The sequence below is a fragment of the Saccopteryx leptura genome, chromosome 1, assembly GCF_036850995.1.
Source record: "Saccopteryx leptura isolate mSacLep1 chromosome 1, mSacLep1_pri_phased_curated, whole genome shotgun sequence".
Taxonomy (NCBI): Eukaryota; Metazoa; Chordata; class Mammalia; order Chiroptera; family Emballonuridae; genus Saccopteryx; species Saccopteryx leptura.
In genome coordinates, this window is record NC_089503.1 from 68,416,909 (window position 1) to 68,444,336 (window position 27,428).

Below are 27,428 nucleotides of genomic sequence, written 5' to 3' on the forward strand. Positions count from 1 at the left end.
GTTACTAGCTCAGCTGGAGCACCCTAGTCAAGGCACATGTGAGAAAGCAGTCAATGAACATTAAGGTGCCACAACTATGAGTTGATGTTTCTCATCTCTCTCACTTCCTGTCTATTTGTCCTTGTCTGTGTATCTCTCTTGTGTGCTAAAAAACAAACAAACTTATAAGTGGAAAATGCTGGATATTTCTTCCTTTGATCTTTCTGAACCTCAGTAGTTTCACCTCTAAAAATCAGGATAGTATCTACCTCACAGGATTCTTGTAAAGACTAAATGTATAACATAAATAGGTACAAAGACATCAGTTTTGTTACCACTGCTTAGATGTCTATTGAATGAAAGATCATAGATTAAAATGTAACTCACAATATTGTCTCTTAAAGACTTATCAAGACAGGTAACCAAGGTGCTCTACCTCTCGGAGCGCACCCACCCCCCTCCCAGGCAGGCCCTCTCTGGACTGTGCCGGTGCTTTTCCCTCCCCATCTGCTTCCCTCCAGGCACCTTACCTCATCACTTTCTAAATCAACTTTTTCTTATAAGTTGAAAAAAAAGACACTTAATCTCTACGAACCTCAATTATAACATCTGTTTTTTAAAAGCAAGTGTGATAATTAAAATCAAATATGTAAAAGAGCTGAGCGTAATACCTGGCCCAGATTAGAAAAACAATGTTAATTCATTCACTGCTCATAAAAAATAACTCGACTTTTCTTAAATTGTAAACAAGAAAGATTTTTATATATTCCCCAATACAGAATTTGCCTTTTTGATGAACAATTCACCAATACTTACAAAGCATACTTAAGATTTTTTATAAAAATCTGTATCAATTTTATATGGTTTATCATAAAAAAGATAGGCAAAATAATTATTTTAAATTACTGAATGACAGTATAAATAAATTCTTTATCATGTGCTTCAATATATATATCAGGTCAGTGAACTATAATGATGATGATAAGAGCAAGAAAATATTAAGTAAACCAGCCTTACATCAGGAATGTTCTTTGAAATAATCTGTGAGTTGCTGCCATATATATGCCAATACCTTACAAATTTATCAGTGCTTTTCTGTATTTTTCAGAGACAAGATTGAGGATGAGCTAGTAGAATGGTCAACAAATACAATGTAAGGTTCTCCAAGTTTTAAATGTCCTACAGAGTCCAGGTATTTAGTTGAATGTTATTTTGGATATTTCCGTGAAGGTGTTTTTTTGGATGGGATTAACATTTCAATCAGTGTACTCAAGTAAAGCAGATTTGCCCTCCATGATGCAAGTGGGACTCATTCAATCAGGTAAAGGCTTAACTATCACAAAAGACTGACCTGTCTTGAACAAGAAGAAATTCTGCAAGCATACTTCCTTTGGACCCAAACTGCAAATCTTCCCAGGTCTCCAGCCTGTGGGTCTACCCTGCAAATTTTGGACTTACCAAGCATCCACAATCAGATGAGCCAATTCCTTAAAATAAATTGATCTCTCTTTGTGGAGATATACACACACTATTGGTTCCATTTCTCAAGAGGACCATAATTAGTACAATCGATATTGCTCTCTATTTCACCATTCAGGAAAATGACAGTCTAAAAGGACTCATTCTCTTTCCCACAATATCAAATGGTAAAATTCCCTCAGGACTCACATTCTAGTCTGAGGAGCTAGCGTGGGAGGCAGAGGACAATGAGAAGCAGGGAAATCCTGCAACCACAAATCACACACCCCAGAGTCCTTTACAACACTAGGATTACACATGAACTCAGGGCCTTCATTTTACCAAGTGATGTACTATCCTTTGTCTGGTATTCTAATTCAGTTACTTTGGATAAAAGAAAATATTCCTTCTAAATCAATGTTTGAAGACTTTGAAAGGGCCCTGCCAGTTGGCTCAGTGAATAGAGCATCAGCACGGAATGTGGATGTACTGGGTTCAATTCCTGGTCAGGGCACTCATGAGAAGCAACCATCTGATTTTCTTCCCCTCCCACTCCCCTTTCTCTCTCTCTTCCCCTCTTGCAGCCAGTGGCTCAGTGAGAATAGCTCAAATGATTCAAGCATCAGCCTCAGACAGGGGTTGCCGGGTGGATCCTGGTCGGGACACATGTGGGTGTCTGTCTCTCTATCTCCACTCCTCTCACTTAAAAAAAAGAAAGACTTTGAAAGAAAAAATAAATAATTAATAAAGATTTTGCTCACCTTGATTCAATCATCAATTCAAATAGGTACTGTAGCCAAAAAAATCAAGATGGCTGAGACTCAAAGGGACAGCAGCAATGGGAGAATTAGGAAAGATCACCAAGAGCAACGATGTGTCATTAGAGACCCAGGTTAAGATAATCCACACCTCACATTCCCAATTATATGTACAGATGTCAAAGTTGAACAGTGAAGGAAACAGGCTGATAGGAAAAATTCAATTCCTTTGAAATACAGTGTTGGAAGAAAGCTCTATGAATACCCTGAACTTCCAGAAAGAGAAACAAGTGGATCCTAGAGCAACTCAGGACTGAAACATTCCTGGAGCCTAAAATGACAAAACTGAAGCTATCTTACTTTACCACATCATGAGAGGGCAGAGAAAAGACAATAATGCTGGGGAAAATAGAAGGCAGCAGGAAAACAGGAAGAGAGAATATGAGGTGGACTGAATCCATAAAAGAAGCCGTAAGCATGAGTCCACAGGCACTGGGCAGGGCTGCTGAGGACAGAACATTTGGGATATCACTCAGTTTGCAATAATTGGAGTCAACTCAATGGCATCTTAACACACAAAGAATGGAAGTAAAAGATAAAAAAAAAAGAGAGAGAGAAAGAAAGAGGAAAAAAAGAAGTATTTGTGTCAGTTTGTTTTATTCAGGCTTTCTTTGGTTAGTCATTCATTCACTTCCTCAACATGTATTTATTTTGTACGTGATATACTTTTATAGTTCTTCTGGATGCTGGAGAGTACTATCTAGCTGGGCAGGATATATACAAAACACTAAGTGTACAGGGTGAAAAAAGAGCAGCTAAGTTGTCCTCAAGTCAAGCAGGTATCACAAAAGAGGTGATATTTCAGCTGAGAGAGAGATATGACTTATAATAATGTTGGTAATTAAAAGGCATAAAAGTACTTCTCGTGCTCTAACTAAACAAATTAAAGTTCAATTTGCACATACATAGACAGACAGCTGCAATTAAAAATCTATAATCCAGAGGAGAGACGAGATGGCGATGGAGCAGAAGCACGTACCAACTTCCAACTCCCAGAACCAAAGTGGATTACAAACTAATTTTAAGAGCCATCATCTGGAAAAACCAACTTTGGACTAAACTAAGAGGACTCTTCAACCAAGGAATACTGAAGAAGCCACACTGAGACTGGTAGGAAAAGCGGAAATGCGGAGGGGGCTGCACAACTCCCCAGAGTGAACAGCAGCCGGGAAAGACTCGCGTGGTGGGAAGTGAGCTTAGCAGAGAGGGGAGGGTCCTGAGCCCTAGGAACAAAACCCCAGCCTGCAGCCCCAGAGTCTAGAAGAAGCATACAAACAGTATTTAGCTGGAAACAAGACAGGATACTGTTTGTGAGAAAGAGACTGATTTATCAGACCCAGGATTCTTCTTAAAGAGCCCGCGCAGAAAACCTCTCTCACAGCCACTCACCAGGAGCTCTGGGGGACAGGGAGAGAGGAGAGGACCGGAGTAGCAGGAAGAGAGTATAATCTAGGAGGCACAGTGTTGGGCAGATAAAATGTATTATGCTCACTTTGTTAAAGATGGCGCTGCCCACATGGAGGCCGTCGCCCAGGTGATATTAATGTGTGTTGGGGGTGGGCTGTGGGCAGGCAGAATCCTTGTAGCCTGGGGCTTGGTTTTGGGATTAAGCCTTTCCTACCCTTTTTGATGTGGGGTGGTACAATCCCATCAAGACCCAGATAAGTGACTTTGTATTAGAGACTTCCCTATTTTGTATATAGGATTAAAGGTTTGGATTTCTACACTATAAAATAGGGGCAGAACGAGAGCTTGCACTCGGTTCCTGAGATTATGATTAGAGGAGGGATCAGAGAGGAGAGCAGAGAGAGGCCACGTGGAGGAGGCCTGAAGAAGCAGCCAAGATGGCAGAGTGTTGAGTGAGAAGCAGTTTGTGCAGGGAGAAGGAAGGAGATGGGGAACAGAGGTGAATAAGTCTGGTGAGCTAGAAACCTTTGATTCTAGGAAATTCAGATAAGTCAGTAGCTTTGTGAGCACTGAATGTGAGTGGGTTTTGGAGCCCAGTGTGTTTTTGCTTGCCCACCAGGTGCAAGCTAGGATTAAAGACTATGGCCCACCAGTTCTTGGCTCCATTGTTTCTTTACCAACTGTCTGAATCCAATGCGAACCTGCATGGGCCAGGCAGCTGTGATGGTGGCCCTGGCTGCTGGCTTTACACACAAGGAGAAACACATTGAGAGACAGCCACCCTAACCCCTGGGTCACGTCACTCCCCACATCTGAAGTGAATATTTCCCCTGGAAACAGCAATACCAGCAAAGGGAAGCAGGACACCAGCCAAACAAGCTCTCCCACGGCACTCAGAGCAGAGTCGCTTAGAAGGAGGGAGCTTTCAGGACTACAGTAGTGAGTCTTAGAGTCTCAGCTTCAGCGCCCCCATCCACATGGCTGAGGGCTCGCCCGAGGGCAGGCTGCAGCAGGACGTGGAAGCGCGGTTCTGTCAGCAAGGGCGGAAGCCAGCTGGCCACCACTGAGGCCAAGATGTGAGCTCGGTCTTTCCCAGCTGGGGAGGAGAGGATGTGGAAAAGTGGTCAAGCCCAGCTGCAGGCCACCTTGTAATCTAGCCTCAGGGAAGGGCAGGAACCCCAGAAGGGGTGGAGACCTGCCCTTGAGCAAGGACACAGGGGTGCAGCCTTTCCCCACCTGCGGAACCAAGGCTGTGGCCTGACTTGGGAGCAGAATCCTCATGCGGGGGTGGAGCCAAAAGCCCAGAGCAGGCGGAGTCCTGCTACTGAGTGTGGGCATGCAGTCCTGCCCGGCAGGTGGAGCCAAGGCTTGCAGCTGTCCCACAAGCTGGCTCCTCCTGCAGGGGCAGGGTAAAACCCCAGAATAAGACAAAGACCTGCAACTGAGCAAAGGTGCTTACGCCCGCCCTCAGGGCCGAGCATAACGCCACTAGTGGGGGCGGGGTGAAGTCAAAGGCCACGGAGGCTTGTAAACCCAAGCACGTGATCACAACCACTCCCGTGAAGGAGAGGCAGAAACCACAGCAACAGCCCAGTGGGCAGGCACCGGCAATGCACATACCCAAATGCCTCAGGCAGCAGCAGCAGAGGGGGTGGCAGGCCTGCAGACAGACCATTCCTAGAGAACACAGAGGCCACACCCAGTGGACCCCAGTGGCCATAAACTTCTTTTACACAGACAAAATGAGAAGGCAGAGAAATGCAAAACAAATGAATCAAGAGAAATCCCCAGAAAAAGGCCTGAATGATTCACATATAACCAAATTACCAGATGCAGAGTTACAAATAACTATTGTTAGAATGCTCAAAGATCTTAGAACAAAAAATAGACGGTCATTACGAAAACCTAAATAAAGAGATAGCAAATAGGCCCTGGCCAGTTGGCTCAGTGGTAGGGCATCAGAGAATTCCATTAAAGAGAAACCCAAAGAAATCCAAACCAAGACACATCATAATAAAAATACCAAAGCTTAGTGATAAAGAGAAAATATTAAAAGCTGCTAAAGAAGAAAAGGCTATCACCTACAAAGGAGCCCCCAAAAGGATGACTTCTGACTTCTCAACAAAAACACTAGAGGCCAGAAAGGAATGGCAAGAAATATTCAAAGTAATGCAGAACAAGAGCCTACAACCAAGACTACTTTATCCAGCAAGGCTATTGCTTAAAATTGAAGGAGAAATAAAAAGCTTTCCAGACAAAAAAAAAAAACGCAAGGAATTTACTACAACCAAACCAATGCTGCAAGAAATGCTAAGGGGCCTGTTGTAAACAGATCAAAGGAGAAAAAGAATATAGCAAAAGATGAATACAGTTTTAAAGAATAAAACGGTGGCCCTGGCCAGTTGGTTCAGTGGTAGAGCGTCGGCCTGGTGTGCAGGAGTCCTGGGTTCAATTCCCAGCCAGGGCACACAGGAGAAGCGCCCATCTGCTTCTCCACCTCTCCACCTCTCCTTCCTCTCTGACTCTCTCTTACCCACCCGCAGCCGAGACTCCATGGGAGCAAAGTTGGCCCGGGTGCTGAGGATGGTTCTGTGGCCTTTGCTTCAGATGCTAGAATGACTCTGGTTGCAACAAAGCAACGCCCCAGATGGGCAGTGCCCACCCCCTGGTGGGCATGCCAGTGGATCCCAGTCAGGCGCATGCGGGAGTCTGTCTGACTGCCTCCCCGTTTCCAACTTCAGAAAAATACAAATAAAATAAAATAAAATAAAATAAAATAAAATGACAATAAACAATTACGATCAGTAATAACCTTAAATGTAAATGGATTAAATGATCCGATCAAAAAACATAGGGTAGCTGCATGGATAAGAAAACAGGACCCATACATATGCTGTCTATAAGAGACACACCTTAAAATAAAGGATGCACATAGACTGAAGATAAAAGGATGGAAAAAATGTTTCATGCAAATGGAAATGAAATAAAAGCTGGGGTAGCAATACTTATATCAGACAAAATGGACTTTAAATCAAAGGCTATAGTAAGAGAAAAAGAAGGTCATTACATAATGATAAAGGGAGCAATCCAAAAGGAAGATATAACTGGTATAAATATCTATGCACCTAATATAGGAGCATCTAAATATATAAAGCAGACTTTGATGGACTTAAAGGGCAAGATCAACAGCAATACTATTATAGTAGGAAATTTCAATATCCCACTAACATCACTAGATAGATCCTCAAGAAAGAAAATTAACAAAGAAACAGCAGACTTAAAGGACATACTAGATCAACTTGATTTAATACATATCTTCAGAACCTTTCACCCTAAAGCAGAAGAATATACATTCTTTTCAAGCGCTCATGGTACATTCTCTACGATAGACCACATGTTAGGGCACAAAAGCGGTCTCAACAAATTTAAGAAGATTGAAATCATATCAAGCACTTTCTCTGATCACAATGGCATTAAACTAGAAATCAACCACAACAGAAAAACTGAAAAATACTCAAACACTTGGAAACTAAATAGCATGTTATTAAATAATGGGTGGGTTAACAATGAGATCAAAGAAGAAATTAAAAAATTCCTAGAAACAAACAATAATGAGCATATATCAACTCAAAATTTATGGAACACAGCAAAAACAGTCCTGAGAGGGAAGTTTATAGCATTACAGGCATACCTCAAGAAGCTAGAAAAAGCTCAAATAAACAACTTGACCCTACATCTAAAAGAACTAGAAAAAGAACAGCAAGTAAAGCCCAGAGCAAGTAGAAGGAAGGAAATAATAAAGATCAGAGCAGAAATAAATGACATAGAGGCTAAAGAAACAATACAGAGGATCAATAAAACCAGGAGCTGGTTCTTTGGAAAGGTAAACAAGACCGATGAACCTTTAACCAGACTCACCAAGAAAAAAAGAGAGAGGACTCAAATAAATAAAATTAGAAACGAGAGTGGAGAAATAACAACTAACACAACAAAAATACAAAATATTGTAAGAAAATACTATGAAGAACTGTACGCCAAAAAACTAGACAATCTAGATAAAATGGACAAATTCCTTGAAACATATAATCTTCCAAAAATTAATCTGGAAGAATCAGAAAACCTAAACAGACCAATTACAACAAATGAGATTGAAACAGTTATCAAAAAACTCCCAACAAAGAAAAGTCCTGGGTCTGATGGCTTCACAAGTGAATTCTACCAAATATTCAAAGAAGAACTAACTCCTATCCTTCTCAAGCTATTTCAAAAAATTCAAGAGGAAGGAAGACTTCCAAGCTCCTTTTATGAGGTGAGCATAATTCTGATTCCAAAACCAGGCAAAGACAACACAAAGAAAGAAAATTATAGGCCAATATTCCTGATGAATTTAGATACTAAAATCCTCAACAAAATATTAGCAAACCAGATCCAGCAATATATGAAAAAAATCATACACCATGATCAAGTGGGACTTATTCTAGGAAGGCAAGGCTGGTACAATATTTGCAAATAAATCAATGTGACTCTTCACATAAACAAAAGGAAGGAGAAAAACCACATGATAATTTCAATAGATGCAGAAAAAGCATTTGATAAAATCCAGCACCCATTCATGATCAAAACTCTCAGCAAAGTGGGAATACAGGGAACATACTTCAACATGATGAAGGCCATCTATGATAAACCCACAGCCAACATCATATTCAATAGGCAAAAAATTAAAAGCAATCCCCTCAAGATCAGGAACAAGGCAGGGGTGCCCCCTTTCACCACTCTTCTTCAACATAGTTCTGGAAGTCCTAGCCACAGCAATCAGACAAGAAGAAGAAATAAAAGGCATCCAAATTGGAAAAGAAGAAGTAAAACTATCATTATTTTCAAATTATATAATATTGTATATAGAAAACCCTAAAGTCTCAGTCAATAAACTACTGGACCTGATAAATGAATTCAGCAAAGTGGCAGGCTGTAAAATTAATACTCAGAAATCAGAGGCATTTTTATACACTGACAATGAACTGTCAGAAAGAGAAATTAAGGAATCAATCCTGTTCACCATTGCAACCAAAAAAATAAAGTACCTAGGAATAAATTTAACCAGGGAAATTAAAGACTTGTACTCAGAAAATTATAAAACACTGATAAAAGAAATCAGGGAAGATACAAACAAGTGGAGGCATATACCGTGCTCATGGTTAGGAAGAATAAACATCATTAAAGTGTCTATGTTACCCAAAGCAATTTATAAATTTAATGCAATACCAATTAAAATACCAATGCCTTACTTCAAAGATATAGAACACATATTCCAAAAATTTATATGGAACCAAAAAAGAACACAAATAGCCTCAGCAATCTTGAAAAGGAAGAATAAAGTGGGAGGTATCACACTCCAGATATCAAGTTATACTACAAGACCACTGTACTCAAAGCACCCTAGTACTGGCATAAGAACAGGCATATAGATCAATGGAACAGAACAGAAAACCCAGAAATAAACCCACACCTTTATGGACAACTGATATTTGACAAAGGAGGTAAGAGCATACAATGGAGTAAAGATAGCCTCTTCCACAAATGGTGTTGGGAAAATTGGACAGCTACCTGCAAAAAAATGAAACTAGACCACCAACTTACACCACTCACAAAAATAAACTCAAAATGGATAAAAGACTTAAATGTAAGCTGTAAAACAATAAGCATCTTAGAAGAAAACATAGGCAGTAAGCTCTCTGACATCTCTCACAGCAATATATTTGCCGATTTATCTCCACGGGCAAGTGAAATAAAAGACAGGATAAACAAATTGGACTATATCAAACTAAAAAGCTTTTGTGCAGCTAAAGGCAATAAGAACAGAATAAAAAGACAAACTACACAATGGGAGAACATATTTGACAGTACATCTGATAAGGAGTTAATAACCAAAATTTATAAAGAACTTGTAAAACTCAATACTAGGAAGACAAACAATCCAAAACAAAAATGGGCAAAAGAAATGAATAGACACTTCTCCAAAGAGGACATACAGATGGCCAATAGGCATATGAAAAAAGGCTCAACATCACTAATCATTAGAGAAATGCAAATTAAAACCACAATGAGATATCACCTCACACCAGTCAGAATGGCGCTCATCAACAAAACAACACAGAATAAGTGCTGGCAAGGATGTGGAGAAAAGAGAACCCTCCTGCACTGCTGGTGGGAATGCAGACTGGTGCAGCCACTGTGGAAAACAGTATGGAGATTCCTCAAAAAATTAAAAAATGAACTGCCTTTTGACCCAGCTATCCCACTTTTAGGAATATACCCCAAGAACATCATAGCACTGTTACAAAAGAAGAAATGCACCCCCATGTTTATGGCAGCATTGTTCATAATAGCGAAGATCTGGAAACAGCCCAAGTGTCTATCAGTAGACAATTGGATTAAAAAGCTTTGGGACATATATACTATGGAATACTATTCAGCCATAAGAAATGATGACATCGGATCATTTACAACAAGAAGAATGGACCTTGATAACATTATACTGAGTGAAATAAGTAAATCAGAAAAAACTAAGAACTATATGATTCCATACATAGGTGGTTCATAAAAATGAGACTCAGAGACATGGACAAGGTTGTGGGGGTTATGGGGTGGGGGGGAGGAGAGGGAGGATTGGGGGAGGGGAGGGGCACTAGAAAACTAGTTAGAAGGTGATGGAAGACATTGGACTTTGGGTGATGGGAATGTAGCATAATCAAATGTTAAAATAACCTAGAGATGTTTTCTCTGAACATATGTACCCTGATTTATCAGTCACCCCATTAAAATTAATTTAAAAAAAATTTTTTTAACTATAATCCAGAAACTGGAAACTACCATACCTATTATTCTGCCACAAATACTTATGTGTAGGTTTTTCTTAAAAAATGAAACAAAAATCAATTGGGCCCTGGTCAGATAGCTCAGTTGGTTAGAGCATCATCCTGAAACACAGAGGTTGCCAATTCGATCCCTGCTCAGGGCACATACAGAATAGATCAATTTTCCTATTTCTCTCTTGCTCTCTCCCTTTCTTTCTCTAAAATAAAAAAATAAATAAACATTAAAAAAAGAAAAAAAAACTCAGTTGGAGTTGATGTAAAGAAAACTGTTACCATGATAATAAAGATATGTGTAATCTGGATCCTAAATTATAAACTAAATTTTATATTTAGGCCTGAGTTGCAAAAGGTGCCTGAGTGAAGTAAAATAGATTTTGTAAATCACCAAAATAGAAATATAACTAATCTTAAATCACATTTCTAAAGAATGAAGTTGTCAAGAAAGAAATCTACTATGAAGGAATACCAATTAGGAGCTAACAAATCATTCAGTCTCTTCTACTTTTCATTCTCCCCTTTCTGCTGATAGTTCTTTGTAATCATTCCTAAAGGGATTTTACAGATCCTCACTCCAAGAGTTCCCTTCAATTTCACATTAGCAATGGAACACTGCAATAGTCATATACAAAATCAGTGTATAAAACAGATAAAAATGTAAAGCTCAGGCTGAAAACAGTAGGGAGAAAGGGGGTACTGAGGCACCCTAACTTGGCCTCTACTTGGGCATTCACCCACCATCCTTCTGAGATGTCTCTCCAGAGAGCCCTTGCATTTCCTCAGTGAAGTGTGAAACACTTGGTCCTTGTCCAAACCTCTAAATTTACAAATGAGAAAATTGTAGCCTAGAGCAGTGGTCCCCAACCTTTTTTGGGCCACGGACCAATTTAATGTTGGGAAAATTTTCACAGACCAGCCTTTAGGGTGGGATGGACAAATGCACAAAATAAAATTATGCGACCGGCATAAAAACTGTGGTATTTTTAAATATAATTGTCGAACTTACGAGACAAGCGTCAAGAGTGAGTATTAGACGGATGTAACAGAGGGAATCTGGTCATTTTTTAAAAATAAAACATCATCCAGACTTAAATATAAATAAAATGGAAATAATGTAAGTTATTCTTTCTCTGTGGACCGGTACCAAATGGCCCACAGACCGTTCTGGTCCCTTGCCCGGGGGTTGGGGACCACTGGCCTAGAGAATTAATGCAAGTTGAGTTGCCTGAGAAAAAGACCCCTCTGCTAAAATTAAATGCTTTCTCTTTTTCATAAACTCTAATATAAATTTCCGGGTTAAAAGCCATCTCTGATAAATTATTCTACAAGTTCATGCCATCCCTCTACCCCAAGTTCCTATTTAAAATTTACATAGATCAATAATCACAAATTTAATAAGTGCCTACTAGGGACACATCATTTGCTCTCATTTAACTATTACCATACCCACAGAGATCAAGAAATTGGGTTCAGAGAGAAAGTAATTATAACCTTCCCAAAGTTGCAGAGGTAGCAGAGTGGAATTCTAGTTGCTCTGACACCAAGAGCCAAACTTCAGATTCTTGCACTCCTTCTAATCCCAACCCTTCCCAAATCTTTGCCTACCTACAAAGGCTCCCAGAAATACAAAGCTGTAGGATCCCACCATGTCACACAAGATGTGCATTTCCATCTAAGCTTGTTGTAGAACCTCATTCCAGCCAAACACCAAGTCATGAAGTCTACCTTCAATTTCTAAAGTCAAGCTTCAGAACCACAAAGATGCTAACCCTCATCCCCACCTCACTCCCAAAGCTTGATGTACTCCTACAACTTCTTTTACAGGCAAGGGCTACCTATATGTTCAGTCTGACCAAGAATCGGGAAGGTTAAAAACTCTTCATTAAAGGGCTACAAAATCAACTTTGAACTGAGCATGAGATGACAAGCTGGCGTTTTAGGTTCAATATTAGATGTCAACTAAAAAGATATTGGAAATTTGTATTTAAGAGCAGCTTCGGAACAAAGGATGACTGTTATAGGCGAAGTAGAGGCCAGAGTTGGTATTAAATAAATTGGATTGGACCGAAGGTAAAGAAAATTTTAATTATGAATTAGAGCATCCGCTGACAGCTTAAGGTCTTGAAGTAACTGCCATGGCCAATTACAGAAGACTGTGGAGGAAAGACTGATAGTAAATTATTGGTAAAGGGTCAAGAGATTTTAAACAGAACTGGGATTGGGGGCCAACCTCTGGAAAACGCGATCCAAAGACTGGAAACGCCCTAGGTATTTAGGGGTTTGAAACTTCGGGTAGGCTCCAGTGCCTGGGGTCCCGTCGGTTGAGCGGTAAGCCCTGAAGCCCCAGTCCTTTCCGTGCAACCCACGTGCAGTCTTACCTTCTGTTGAACATAGCGAATTGAGTGTTCCATGTCTCCACTGGGGAGGGATGTGAAGCTGGTTGACAAACGCACGTTGCTGAGGGCCCTTAGAGCTGGTGGTAAGGGGATGGCGACCCCGGACATCAGGAAACCCAGGAGTAGAAACAGGAGGACGCAGCGCCCCATGGCTCAAGCTGGCGGCTGCAGTGCAGGTGGGGAGGTTGACCATCAGAACATACAGCCAGAAAATCGCCCAGCCTGAAGCTCCGCCCGCCTCAAATAGGCTTCGCCCCAGGGAAACCCGAAGTCACTCGCCCCTCAGCCATGCTGTCTAAACCCAGGTCACTAAGCCACACCGCCCCCGCCACCATTCCAGAGAACCCAGTTTTCATTTCCCTCTCCTGCATCCCCCCTTGGGAGTCCACCCTCATTTCGGTCACACTACAAATCGGCCCTCATCATCCCAGGGCCCCATTCTATTCCACCGCTGAATCACATTTTTAACTGTATCACCCTCTTGCCGCCTGGTCATCCTATAGTCTCCCCTTAATCGTCACCTAAAAACCCTACCCTGTCCGTTTTACCTCCATTGCCACACCCCTTGCCCCCGCAAATCCCATATAATGGTACCAGCAGCTACAGTGACAATTTATTGATCGTTCCCTACACGTCACTTTATCACTGGGCATAATGGCAAACACATCATCTATCTCAACCACCACAGAAACCTGGTGCATGTGTGTGAACGCCACTCTCATTTACAGAGGAGGAAACTGAGCTTGCACTGGGCCACTCGGATAGAGGGGGCGAGGGCCTCTCAGACGGCTCCCTCGGCTCCTTGACGCCACCTCCGCTGTGCCCGTCCAAGGCCCTCCTACTGGGCTCTGTCCCTGGGTCAGCCCGAGCCTCTGTGTTGCCCACAGCACCACCCCGTATGGAGGTCACCCGAGGCCCGCGCAGCCCCGAATCCCGCTTGGTCCTGGTCCCTTCTTCCTGTTACGCCCCGTCTTTCCCCGCAGCCTGCTTCAGGCCCTGTCTCTCCGCCTCCCCGCGCGGAAGCCCCTTTTCTGCCCCGTCGCTGGGTCACGCTATCCCATCCCGCAGAGCCGCCCTCTGTCTTCTCCGCTCCGCCGACCCCCTTCACTGGCTTCATCCTCCTTCCACTCGCCCTGCTGAACTCCTACCCCTTCACCTGGACCCCTTCGCCCAGTGGCTCAGCGCTTCCCCAAAATCAGCTTCACAGGCTGAACTACCGCTCAACCAGCCGAGGGAAAACGCTCGCCACACTGATCTGTTCACCCAGTTTGACTAAAACGGTCGTTCCCAAAGTTCCCGGGAAAGCCTGGTTAACCGCTGTCCCTCACGATGCCTTCCTCTGATTGGCTCTAAGGAACCGCAGCCAAAACATCACTTCCGGTGGAAGGGAACGGAGGGCGATGGACTCATGACTGAGGCCAGGCCACCTGCATTACTGAGCCTTGCTTGGGCATGTCCTTGGCTTCTACCCGCCATGAGTACCTGCGGGAAGAGGTTCTCTTGGAGGGCGAGGTCCCAGACTCCTAACAAAGCCCTTGACGTCATTATGTATGAGACTAAGAGCAGTCTTTACTTTTTCAGGAGTTAGCCCTTTCTATAAAAGGGTAGTCATGAATGAGGGTTGAAAGTGGAAGGGCAATCGTTATCATTTTAGTGCTGTTGCAATGCTCACGGAGTTGTTATTGAGCATTTACTGGGCAATCCGACTAGACATGGATGAGCGGCTGGAACTGAACATACAGAAAGGAAAGACGATAACTCCAGCTTTTGAGATGCCCAGAGATGCATATTTAGCTGATAGCTCTGCTGAAAGCAATATGTACTGAAGGGGGGTGTTGGGCAAATGAGTTTATAAAGTCTGTATTTTGGGGGTTTGCTCACTTTTATTGTTAAAAATGGCTGCCCAGATATGTGATCTGTGAAACTGCTAATTACCTTCCTGATTTGGAAGGGCCATTGTTATGCTAATGTTGCTGGAGGAGGGGTTTTGGCGCCAAAAAGTTTTAAGAAGAAGGAGGCCATGTTTTTGCAGAGTGAGAGCAGGGAGGAAGTGTGCTGAAGAGAAGAAGCAGCCAAGATAGCAGGGTGCTGAAGGAGAAGCCAGTTCTTGAAGAGAGTAAGAAGCCATGTTGGCAGATGGGGAATGAGAGGTGATTTAGACTGGTTTGGGGCCTTTGATTCTCGGAAAAACCGTAAAAGATTCTCCTGGTTGTGGAACCCGAGAATGTGTGAGTGGGTTTTGGTGCCCTGTGTGTTTGTGTTTACTCACCAGCCGGTTGTGAGGCTAGAATAAAGGTATGGCCACCAGTTTTTGGCTCTGCTGTTTCTTTACCATCTGTCTGAGTTTAATGTGAACCTGCACATGCCTGGCAGCGTCTCTGATGGCTGCGACTACTGGCCCTACTAGGTGGCTTTTCCAAACTACAGTACAGTACTTCAATGGCCCTGAGGTAAAGGTGACTCTGAGCGATATATTAAAACCAGAAGCATGACCGTTTCCCAGATTCCTACCTAATTGCTCACATCTAGTCAGTCACCGGGCCCCTCTTCCATTGCCCTCCCCAAAGTTTCCTTCCCCCAGTAACTACTTCACTTTTACCTATGCCCATGAGTCTCAGTTTTATATCCCATCTATGTGTAAAATCATACAGTTCTTAGCTTCTTCTGATTTACTTCTTCTTTCCCGATATGGATTTGTATATCTATGATGTCTGTGGTAATTTCTTTCTTTCTTTGTGGAGTTTGTTTATATGAGTCCTTCTTCTTTTTCTCCTTAGTGAATCTAGCCAGTGGTTTGTTGATTTTATTGATCTTTTCAAAGAACCAGCTCTTTGTTGTATTAATATTTTCTATAGGTTTTTTTTGTTCTTTATTTCATTTAGTTCTGCCTAATTTTTACTATTTCCTTTCTTTTGCTCACTTTGGGTTGCCTTTGTTCTTCTTTTCCTAGTTCATTTAAGGTATGATGTTAGGTTGTTTAGTTGGGATCGCTCTTGTTTTCTTGATATAAGCCTGTAACAATATCAACTTCCCTCTTAATACTGCTTTCCCTGCATCCCAGAAATTTTGATTGTATTGTCATTTTCATTTGTCTATATATCTCTTTTTTTTTTTTTTTTTTTTAATAAATTTTTATTAATGGTAATGGGATGACATTAATAAATCAGGGTACATATATTCAAAGAAAACATGTCTAGGTGATTTTGTCATTAAATTATGTTGCATACCCCTCGCCCAAAGTCAGATTGTCCTTCGCCACCCTCTATCTAGTTCTCTGTGCCCCTCCCCCTCCCCCTAACTCTCCCACTGTCCTCCCTCCCCCCACCCCTGGTAACCACCACACTCTTGTCCATGTCTCTTAGTCTCATTTTTATGTTCCACCAATGTACGGAATCATGTAGTTCTTGTTTTTTTCTGATTTACTTATTTCACTCCTTATAATGTTATCAAGATCCCACCATTTTGCTGTAAATGATCTGATGTCATCATTTCTTATGGCTGAGTAGTATTCCATAGTGTATATGTGCCACATCTTCTTTATCCAGTCTTCTATTGAAGGGCTTTTTGGTTGTTTCCATGTCTTGGCCACTGTGAACAGTGCTGCAATGAACATGGGGCTACATGTGTCTTCCCGTATCAATGTTTCTGAGGTTTTGGGGTATATACCCAGTAGAGGGATTGCTGGGTCATAAGGTAGTTCTATTTGCAGTTTTTTGAGGAACCACCATACTTTCCTCCATAATGGTTGTACTACTTTACAGTCCCACCAACAGTGAATGAGGGTTCCTTTTTCTCCACAGCCTCTCCAACATTTGCTATTACCCGTCTTGTTGATAATAGCTAATCTAACAGGGGTGAGGTGGTATCTCATTGTAGTTTTGATTTGCATTTCCCTAATAACTAAAGAAGCTGAGCATCTTTTCATATATCTGTTGGCCATTTGTATTTCTTCCTGGGAGAAGTGTCTATTCATGTCCTCTTCCCATTTTTTTATTGGATTGTTTGTTTGTTTGTTGTTGAGTTTTATGAGTTCTTTGTAAATTTTGGATATTAGGCCCTTATCTGAGCTGTTGTTTGAAAATATCATTTCCCATTTAGTTGGCTGTCTGTTTATTTTTATATCAGTTTCTCTTGCTGAGCAAAAACTTTTTATTCTGATGTAGTCCCATTCATTTATCTTTGCCTTCACTTCTCTTGCCATTGGAGTCAAGTTCATAAAATGTTCTTTAAAACCCAGGTCCATGAGTTGAGTACCTATGTCTTCTTCTATGTACTTTATTGTTTCAGGTCTTATATTTAGGTCTTTGATCCATTTTGAATTAATTTTAGTACACGGGGACAGGCTGTAGTCGAGTTTCATTCTTTTGCATGTGGCTTTCCAGTTTTCCCAACACCATTTGTTGAAGAGGCTTTCTTTTCTCCATTGTGTGTTGTTGGCCCCTTTATCAAAGATTATTTGACCATATATATGAGGTTTTATTTCTGGGCTTTCTATTCTGTTCCATTGGTCTGAGTGTCTATTTTTCTGCCAATACCATGCTGTTTTGATTATTGTGGCCCTATAATATAGTTTAAAGTCAGGTATTGTAATGCCCCCAGCTTCATTCTTTTTCCTTAGGATTGTTTTGGCTATTCGGGGTTTTTTATACTTCCATATAAATCTGATGATTTTTTGTTCCATTTCTTTAAAAAATCTCATAGGGATTTTGATGGGAATTGCATTAAATTTGTATATTGCTTTGGGTAATATGGCCATTTTGATTATATTTATTCTTCCTATCCAAGAACAAGGAATATTTTTCCATCTCATTGTATCTTTTTCAATTTCCCTTAACAATGCTTTGTAATTTTCATTATATAGGTCCTTTACATTCTTTGTTATGTTTATTCCTAGGTATTTTATTTTTTTTGTTGCAATCGTGAAGGGGATTATTTTTTTGAGTTCGTTTTCTAATATTTCATTGTTGGCATAGAGAAAGGCTATGGACTTCTGTATTTTAATTTTGTATCCTGCGACCTTACTGTATTGGTTTATTGTTTCTAATAATCTTTTTGTGGAGTCCTTTGGGTTTTCGATGTATAGGATCATATCATCAGCAAAAAGTGATACCTTTACTTCTTCTTTTCCGATATGGATGCCTTTTATTTCTTTGTCTTGTCTGATTGCTCTGGCCAGAACTTCTAGCACCACGTTAAATAAGAGTGGAGAGAGTGGACAACCCTGTCTTGTTCCTGATTTAAGGTAGACAGTCCTCAGTTTTATGCCGTTTAAAATGATGTTGGCTGATGGTTTATCATATATGGCCTTTATCATGTTGAGATATTTTCCTTCTATACCCATTTTGTTGAGAGTCTTAAACATAAAATTGTGTTGTATTTTGTCAAAAGCCTTTTCTGCATCTATTGATAAGATCATGTGGTTTTTGTTCTTTGTTTTGTTGATATGGTGTATTACGTTAACCGTTTTGCGTATGTTGAACCATCCTTGAGATGCTGGGATGAATCCCACTTGATCATGATGTATTATTTTTTTAATATGTTGTTGTATTCGGTTTGCCAGTATTTTGTTTAGAATTTTAGCATCTGTATTCATTAGAGATATTGGTCTGTAGTTTACTTTCTTTGTGCCATCCTTGCCAGGTTTTGGTATGAGGGTTATGTTGGCCTCATAAAATGTGTTTGGAAGTATTGCTTCTTCTTCAATTTTTTGGAAGACTTTGAGTAGAATAGGAACCAAGTCTTCTTTGAATGTTTGATAGAATTCACTAGTATAACCATCTGGGCCTGGACTTTTATTTTTGGGGAGGTTTTTAATAGTTTTTTCTATTTCCTCCCTGCTGATTGGTCTGTTTAGGCTTTCTGCTTCTTCATGACTCAGTCTAGGAAGGTTGTATTGTTCTAGGAATTTATCCATTTCTTCTAGATTGTTGTATTTGGTGGCATATAATTTTTCATAGTATTCTACAATAATTCTTTGTATATCTATGATGTCTGTGGTGATCTCTCCTCTTTCATTTTGGATTTTATTTATTTGAGTCCTGTGCCTTTTTTCCTTGGTGAGTCTTGCCAAGGGTTTTCAATTTTGTTGATCTTTTCAAAGAACCAGCTCCTTGTTTTATTGATTTTTTCTATAGTTTTTCTGTTCTCTATTTCATTTATTTCTGCTCTGATTTTTATTATCTCCTTTCTTCAGCTGGTTTTGGGTTGTCTTTGTTCTTCTTTTTCTAGTTCCTTAAGGTGTGAAGTTAAGTGGTTTACTTCAGCTCTCTCTTGTTTGTTCATATAGGCCTGAAGTGATATGAACTTTCCTCTTATTACTGCTTTTGCTGCATCCCAGAGATTCTGATATGTTGTATTTTCATTTTCATTTGTCTGTATATATCTTTTGATCTCTGCGCTTATTTCTTCTTTGACCCATTCATTTTTTAGAAGTATGTTGTTTAGTTTCCACATTTTTGTGGGTTTTTCCCCCTCTTTTTTGCAGTTGAATTCTAGTTTCAAGGCTTTATGATCAGAAAATATGCTTGGTACAATTTCAATTTTTCTAAATTTGCTGATATTGTCTTTGTGGCCCAACATATGGTCAATTCTTGAGAATGTTCCATGTACACTAGAGAAAAATGTATACTCTGTCGCTTTGGGATGAAGTGTCCTGTAGATGTCTATCATATCCAGGTGTTCTAGTATTTCGTTTAAGGCCACTATATCTTTATTGATTCTCTGTTTGGATGACCGATCTAGAGCCGTCAGCGGAGTATTGAGGTCTCCAAGTATGATTGTATTTTTGTTAGTTTTTGTTTTAAGGTCAATAAGTAGCTGTCTTATATATTTTGGTGCTCCTTGGTTTGGTGCATATATATTAAGGATTGTTATGTCTTCTTGATTCAGTGTCCCCTTAATCATTATGAAGTGACCATTTTTGTCTCTGAGTACTTTTTCTGTGTTGTAGTCAGCATTATCAGATATGAGTATTGCTACACCTGCTTTTTTTGGGGTGTTGTTTGCTTGGAGTATTGTTTTCCAGCCTTTCACTTTGAATTTGTTTTTATCCTTGTTGCTTAGATGTGTTTCTTGTAGGCAGCATATAGTTGGATTTTCTTTTTTAATCCATTCTGCTACTCTGTGTCTTTTTATTGGTAAGTTTAATCCATTTACATTTAGTGTAATTATTGACACTTGTGGGTTCCCTACTGCCATTTTATAAATTGCTTTCTGTTAGTTTTGTATCTTGTTTGATTGTTCTCTTTTGTTTTTCTATCATTTGTTTTTGTTTGTTTGTGTTCCATACTTCTTTCCTCTGTTGCTACCTTTTTTAAGTCAAGTGTTTTTGTGGGTTTTTTTCTAGGGTGGTTACCATTAAGTAATAAAAAGGGTACCTACCATATTCATTGTAGTACCCTATCTTATAAGTATTTCTGCACTTCATCGTCCTTTGCTACTGTTAATCTCCATCCTCTCCCCCCTTTTTTTCCTTTGTTGTCAAAGTTTAAGTTTGGTTTTATTGTGTTCTTGGTGGAGCTGTTACTTGTGGTGTTGTTTTCTTTTGTTCTTTGAATCTGGTTGGAAAACCCCCTTTAGTATTTCCTGGAGTGGGGGCTTTCTCGTGATAAATTCTCTCATCTTTTCTGAATTTGTGAATGTTTTTATATCTCCTTCATACTTGAAGGATAGCTTTGATGGGTATAGTATTCTTGGCTGAAAGTTCCTCTCTTTCAGGGCTTTAAATATTGGGGTCCACTCTCTTCTAGCTTGTAGAGTTTCTGCTGAGAAATCTGATGATAATCTAATAGGCCTTCCTTTATATGTTGTACTCTTCTTTACCCTGGCTGCCTTGAGAATTTTTTCTGTCATTGGTTTGTGTCATCTTTATTATGATGTGCCTTGGAGTGGGTTTGTTGGGGTTAAGAAAACTCGGTGTTCTGTTTGCTTCTTGAATTTGAGGCTTTAGTTCTTTCCACAGGCTTGGGAAGTTCTCGTCTATTATTTGTTTGAGTATATTCTCCATTCCATTTTCTTTCTCTTCTCCCTCTGATATACCTATTATTCTTATGTTATTCTTTCTGATGGAGTCAGACAATTCCTGTAGGGCTTTCTCGTTTTTTATTATTTTTGAGTCTCTTTCTTCTTCTCTCTGTTGTTCCTCAAGTTGTTTGTCTTCTATTTCACTAATCCTATCTTCAATCTGGGTTGTTCTGCTAGCTAAGCTTGTTACCTCGTTTTTCAGCTCGTGAATTGAGTTTTTCATTTCTGTTTGATTTGTTTTTATAGTTTCAATTTCCTTGGTAATATATTCTTTGTGTTCATTGAGTTGTTTTCTGATCTCCCTATATTGCCTTTCTGTGTTTTCTTGTATATCTCTGAGTATTTTTAAGATTTCTATTTTAAATTCTCTGTCATTTAGCTCCAAGGCTTCCAATATGTTAAGTCTTTTCTCCATAGATTTTTCCACATCTATTTGTGTTACCTCTCTTTCTTTTGTATCCATAATATTCGATTTCCTCTTTCTTATTGGCATCTGAGGGTGGTCTTGTTGATAGCACTAATTAGAATTAATAAAGAGTAAAAAGTAAAAAAAAAAAAAAAACAAAAAAAAGGGTAAAACACCCCACAAAAAAAAGCAGTAATAATTTATTATTTCCCCCTTTTTTTCTTTCTTCTCTTTCCCTCCTCTCCCCTCCTCAGGGAAATATCGTGCCTATAATGGAGGGCCTGGTTTGCAGTGAAGAGTTCAAGGGGCAAAAAAAAAGGGGAGGAGGGACCTACTAAATGCAAAAAAAAAAAAAAAAAAGGAAGAAAATCTTAGACAAGCATAAGATGATCTGCCTGCGGGTGATGGTCAACTAAGAGATATAATGAGAGGGATAAGAGGGAACCAGAAAAAAGGACAAAAAAAGGAATAATAACGAAGAAAAAAATAAAAATAATAAGTAAAAATCTGTTGTATTAAGTGGAGCGAAGACCAAATACAATGGAGACCTTGGGTTGGGAGGACCCAAAATGCCACAAAAATAAACAAACAAGAAAAAAACAAAAACAAAAGCGAAAAAGAAAAATAAAGCCAAAAAAAGCCTTGAGTCCCAAATTAACTAATTTGTTCGTGATTGAGGATTAAATGGGAGGAAAGTAAAACGAGAAAAGACGAATAGAAAGGAAAAAATAAGAAAAAGAGAAAAACGAAGGGAGAAATAAAAAAGGAAGAGAAAAAAACAAAATAAAGCAAAAGAAAAAAAAAAAACAAAAAAGGAGAGAGTGAGAGTTAAGTGTTTTGGAGTATAACCTTAAAGGAGGGTGAGGATGAAGATAAGAAATAAAATGTAACACTCATGGGTAGTGTAGTTCAAGAAAAGGGAAGCATAAGATGGGCAGAGAATAGAAGGACCGAGGTAGAGGAAATAGAAATAATAATAATAAAGGCAATAAGATAGAAGAAACAAACAACAGCAAAAAAAAAATTAGTGGAACAAGTTGTAAAGTCTGTGGATTTTTCTTGATTTTGAGAGGTTAACTTCTTCCTTTTTCTTTTCTCTCCCTCTTCCTGGTCATTGACTCTGTATCCCAGGCTCTGCCCCTGTGTCACACTTAGGTAGGGATTTGCAGTTGATGGGATTCTATGGCAATGTCATATAATTGGCTTTAGTCTTGCTGGTAGTCAAGGCTTGTTGGCGTTTGCAGGGTCCAACGATGAGAGAGTTTGCTTTCCTGGAGTCTCTCTCCTAGTCCCCCCTTCCTGAATTAGCAGCCTGGTGATCCAGCTATAAGGCTGCCACTGCTCCTGCCTGGGGAGTAAGAGGCTCAAAGAGCTGGGAAATCCCCACTCTATCCCCACTCAGTGCAAGGCTTTGGGAAAGGCTCTGGCAGTCAGGGCCTCCAGTGTAATCAGGCGGGGGTGGGAGTCAGTTGTTGTCAAGGTGACTGTTCAGCGCCTAGCATTCAGTTGGACCTCTCAACCCAGGCTTTCCACACTTTGTAGCCTGTTTCGGCTGGGAAGAAGAGGCACTAGTCTCTGCTTGCGACTAGTGTAGTATAGATCTTATTATCTGCCAAGTCCTTCTTGTTAGCGTTTATCCCTGAATATGGAGGCTCTATCAATCAGAAGTTGCCCCTGCCCCTTTAGCGAGAGGCACTAAAAAATATCACGCCTCTTGTCTTGGGTCGATGAACTGAGAGAGATCTTATCAATTAGAACCGAGGGTGCGCAGATTTCACGGGTTAAGTTAATTTCAGTAATTGGGTCGCAGCTGTGCTCCCGAAGGTATTTCAGGCTGCCTGCGCGCGCCCCTCCCCCAACGCTTGATTGTTAGCTTGAATGGCTGGGTGAGGTGCCCCGCCCACGGAGAGAATCTCCCAAGTAGGGAATACCGCCCTGGGGCCTCTCCCGCTCCCCGTGCGCGGACCGCTGGGAACGTTAGCGGTGCTCGGTCTGCAACCGGACCAGGCGCTGCTCGCGGTGGCTGCTCGCGGCGGCGGTGCTCGCTCTGCAACCGACCCGGGCGCTGCTCACGGGGGCTCGCGGCTCCCGAGTGCAGGCTGACTCACCACAGGCGCACTTCCTCGTGGCTTGAATGAACGTCCCTGCGGTAGCTTCCTCCACACCCTCGTCTCTCAGATTCAAGTGATAACAGTCCTTTCGCTTTCAGTTTGTGTGGAACTCCGGAATGCTCCGAAGATAAATTTTCCTGTTTCTAGTTGATAAATTTGTTGTGATTTTGGGGAGATCTGTCGGACGCGCTGCTCACGGCGCCATTTCCGTGACATCACTCCCTATATATCTCTTGATCTCTACTTTTATTTCTTCTTTGACCCAGTCATTTTTTTAGAAGTATGTTGTTTAATTTCCACATTTTGGGGGGTTTCTTGACTTCCTTTTTACAGTTTGAATTCTAATTTCAAAGTCTTATGATCAGAAAATATGCTTGGTATAATTTCAATCTTCCTGAATTTGTTGATGTTAGTTTTGTGGCCCAACATATGGTCTATCCTTGAGAACATTCCATGCACACTCGAGAAAAATGCATAATCTGATGTTTTGAAATGAAATGTTCTATAAATGTCTATTATGTCCATTTGGTTCAGACTGTTGTTTAAGGCCAATATTTCTTTAATGATTTCCTGTTTGGGATGATCTATCTAAAGCCATCAACGGTGTGTTTAGATCTCCAAGTATGATTATGTTTTTGTCTGCTTCTATTGTTAGATCATTTAGTAGATGTCTTATATATTTTGGTTCAGCACATATATATTAAGAAGTGTTATGTCTTCTTGATACAATGTCCCCTTTACCATTATAAAATGACTATCTTTGTTTTTTCTTACCTTTGTTGTCTCGAAGTCAGCATTGTCAGATATGAGTATGGCTACACCTGTTTTTCTTTGGATATTTTCTTGGAGAATCATTTTCCAACCTTTCACTTTGAGCCTACTTTTGACCGTGCAGCTTAGATGTGTCTCTTGAAGGCAGTGTATGGTTGGGTTTTGCTTTTTGATCCAATCTGCTACTCTGTGTTTTTTTATTGGTAAGTTCAGTCCATTTAAATTTAAAGTAATTATTGACATCTGAGGATTTCCTATAGCCATTTTATGTTTTGTTTTCTAGTAGTTCTGTGTCTTATTTGGTTCTTCTCTGTTTTGTTTCTGTAGTTGTTTTTGTTTGGTGGTATCCCATACTTTTTCCTCATGTTTCTTCCTTTTTAAGTTGTGTGTTTCAATAGTGGCTTTTTTGTGAGTGGTTACTACCATTAGATTATTTTTTTTTATTTATTCATTTTAGAGAGGAGAGAGAGAGGGAGAGAGAGAGACAGGGAGAGAAAGAGGAGAGAGAGACAGAGGGGAGGAGCTGGAAGCATCAACTCCCATATGTGCCTTGACCAGGCAAGCCCAGGGTTTCGAACTGGCGACCTCAGCATTTCCAGGTCGACGCTTTATCCACTGCGCCACCACAGGTCAGTACTACCATTAGATTATTAAAAGAAAAATGTTTATATGTACAATACAAGAGTCCTTTGTCTTATAAGTGCTTCTGCACTCCATCTTCCTTTGTTACTGCTGATCTTTATCCTCTCCCCTTTTATCTTATTATTGTCACATATTATCATTTTTTTATTTGACCTTTTTGGCCCTTTTACTTGTAGTTTTGATTTGTTTTGTTCTTTGTATCTGGTCATATAACCCCCTTGAGTATTTCCTGCCATGGGGGTTTTCTGGTGATAAATTCCCTCAGATTCTGTTTGTCTATAAAAGTTTTTATTTCTCCTTCATATCTAAAGAGTAACTTTGATGGATATAGTATTCTTAGCTGGTCATTCCTCTCTTTTAATATTTTGAATGTTTGGATTCACTCTCTTCTGGCTTGTAGACTTTCTGCTGAGAAGTCTGATAATAACCTAATGGGCCTTAATTTATATGTTATGTTCACCTTTTCTCTAACTGCCTTGAGAATTCTCTCTTTATCGTTGATTTTTGACAATTTTATCACAATGTGCCTTGGAGTTGGTCTGTTTGGGTTGCAATAATTTGGTGTTCTGTTTGCTTCTTCAATTCAAGGTTCTAACTCTTTCCATAGGCTTTGGGTATTCTCATCAATTATTTGTTTGAATAGGCTCTCCATTCCCTTCTCCATCTCTTTTTCTTCTGATTTACTCATTATTCTTACGTTGTTCTTTCTGATGAAGTCAGACAATTCTTGTAGAGCTCTTTCAGTTTTTTTTTCTTTCAGTTTTTTTAATTTGTGAGTTCTCTCTCCTCTTCTCTCTGTAGCATTTCTAGTTGCCTGTCTTCAGTGTCACTGATTCTTTCCTCTATGTGGCTTGTTCTATTAGCTAAATCTGCTACCTCAGTGTTCAATTCATATATTGAGTTCTTCATCTATTTTTAAAGGATTTTCTCATCAATTTGTTTTCTAAGCTCATTATGTTGCCTATTGGTGTCTTTGCACATCTTGTTTAGCATTTTCAGAACTTCAGTTTTGAATTCTCTATCATTTAACTCCAAGGTTTTCATGTGATTGAGATTTTTTTCTGGAGATTTTTTGTTTTCTTTCTGAACTACGTCTTTGTCTTGAGTAGTCATGGTATTCAATTTCTTCTTCCTTTATGGCATTTGAGAGCAGTATTATTAAGAACCCTAACCAGCCTGACCAGGTGGTGGCACAGTGGATAGAGCATAGGACTGTGATGCAGAGGACCCAGGTTCAAAACTGCGAGATCACCAGCTTGAGTGCAGGCTCATCTTGTTTGAACAGAGCTCACCAGATTGAACCCAAGGTCTCTGGCTTGAGAAAGGGGTCACTTGCTCTGCTGTAGCCCCCTGGTCAAGGCACATATGAGAAATCAATCAATGAACAACTAAGGTGCTGCAACTAAGAATTGATGCTTCTCATCTCTTTCCCTTACTGTCTGTCTGTCCCTATCTGTCCCTCTCTTTGTCTCTCTCTCTCTCTGTCTCTGTGACAAAAGAAGAACCCTAACAAAAAAAACAACTAAAAATGAAAAATAAAAGAGTACAATAAATTTTTTTTAAATTATGACAAGGAAAGAAGGAAAACCACAGGAAAGAAAGATTGAAAGCAACAAAAAAATCAAAAACAACACCCACAGAAAAATAAGAATAAAAGTGTAAAAATTAAAGAAAATGAAATTCAAAAGAAAAAAAGGATAAGAAGAAAGAAAAGGAGAAAGTGGGGAAAGAAGAAATAAATTTTTGTTTTGAGAGGTTTCTTCCGGTAGATGTTGCTGTACTACAACTTTTAGCTCTATGAAGTTCATGGGCTGGCTGCTGCTGAGATGTTGCTGTTGCAATGATTTAGGCAGGGCCACAGTTGTGTTAGTGGGTGGGTCGTATTGTGAGGGCCTTAGGTTTCAACTTTGTGGCTTCAGGGCTCTAGCAATGGTGATCTCAGGTTCCCGGGCACTCCTTCCTATATCTCAACAGACTTGGGGACCAGACATGGAGCACCTCTGTTCTTCAGGGGAAAGACTGGCACTGGAGAGCTAGCTGTGGGGTTTGTCTCTGCCACTCTTTGTACTTTAAGGTGAGGAAGGCGGGATCTGAGAGGCTGAGGGCCGTGCTTTCACTTTCTGTCTTTGCTGTGTACAAGCTGCAGGCAAACCGCAGGAATATTGACCATGACCCTGTACTCTGGTCACTTTGGTTTATCTCCCCCTCTGCTCCTTTATCTCATTACTCCTCCCAGCAAAAAGAGACCCAGTAACTCTGAGTTTCCCTCTCTGTACCCTCAGACAAAATCCAGAGAGCCTGAGCTTCCCTCCTCCCTATAGTCTGGCAGAGAAAAAAAGTTCCTCCATGTTTGTCTCCTCTCCTTTCCAAAGCTCACCACAAATGTGTTTTATCTTCTGCTCCCTTTTTCACCCCATCCCACCTTTAGTCCATTCAGTGTATGGATCTTTCAGGTGTACCAGCAAGCCCAGCTGGAGTTCCTTCACTGCATTATAGTTATTCAATTTGTTGAAATTTCAAAGGGAGAAATCATGAGTTTCTCTCAT

At 40.3% G+C, this 27,428-nt stretch overlaps 2 protein-coding genes and 1 pseudogene across 2 annotated transcripts in view; 1 reads left to right on the forward strand and 2 right to left on the reverse strand.

Moving 5' to 3' along the window:
• Positions 1 to 14,175, reverse strand: part of LOC136395203 (lysosomal Pro-X carboxypeptidase-like) — an 89,958-nt gene extending 75,783 nt beyond the window's left edge. Inside the window, exons 1-2 of the mRNA XM_066369576.1 lie at positions 14,079 to 14,175; positions 12,913 to 13,095 (exon numbers count right to left, since the gene is read on the reverse strand). Coding sequence (XP_066225673.1) covers positions 12,913 to 13,080 — 168 coding nt within the window. The 5' untranslated portion in view covers positions 13,081 to 13,095; positions 14,079 to 14,175. The remainder of the gene's footprint in view (positions 1 to 12,912; positions 13,096 to 14,078) is intronic.
• Positions 1 to 27,428, reverse strand: part of PRCP (prolylcarboxypeptidase) — a 275,945-nt gene that overhangs the window by 82,202 nt on the left and 166,315 nt on the right. The window lies entirely within an intron of this gene.
• Positions 14,643 to 27,428, forward strand: part of LOC136388060 (rho GTPase-activating protein 20-like) — a 91,015-nt pseudogene continuing 78,229 nt past the window's right edge.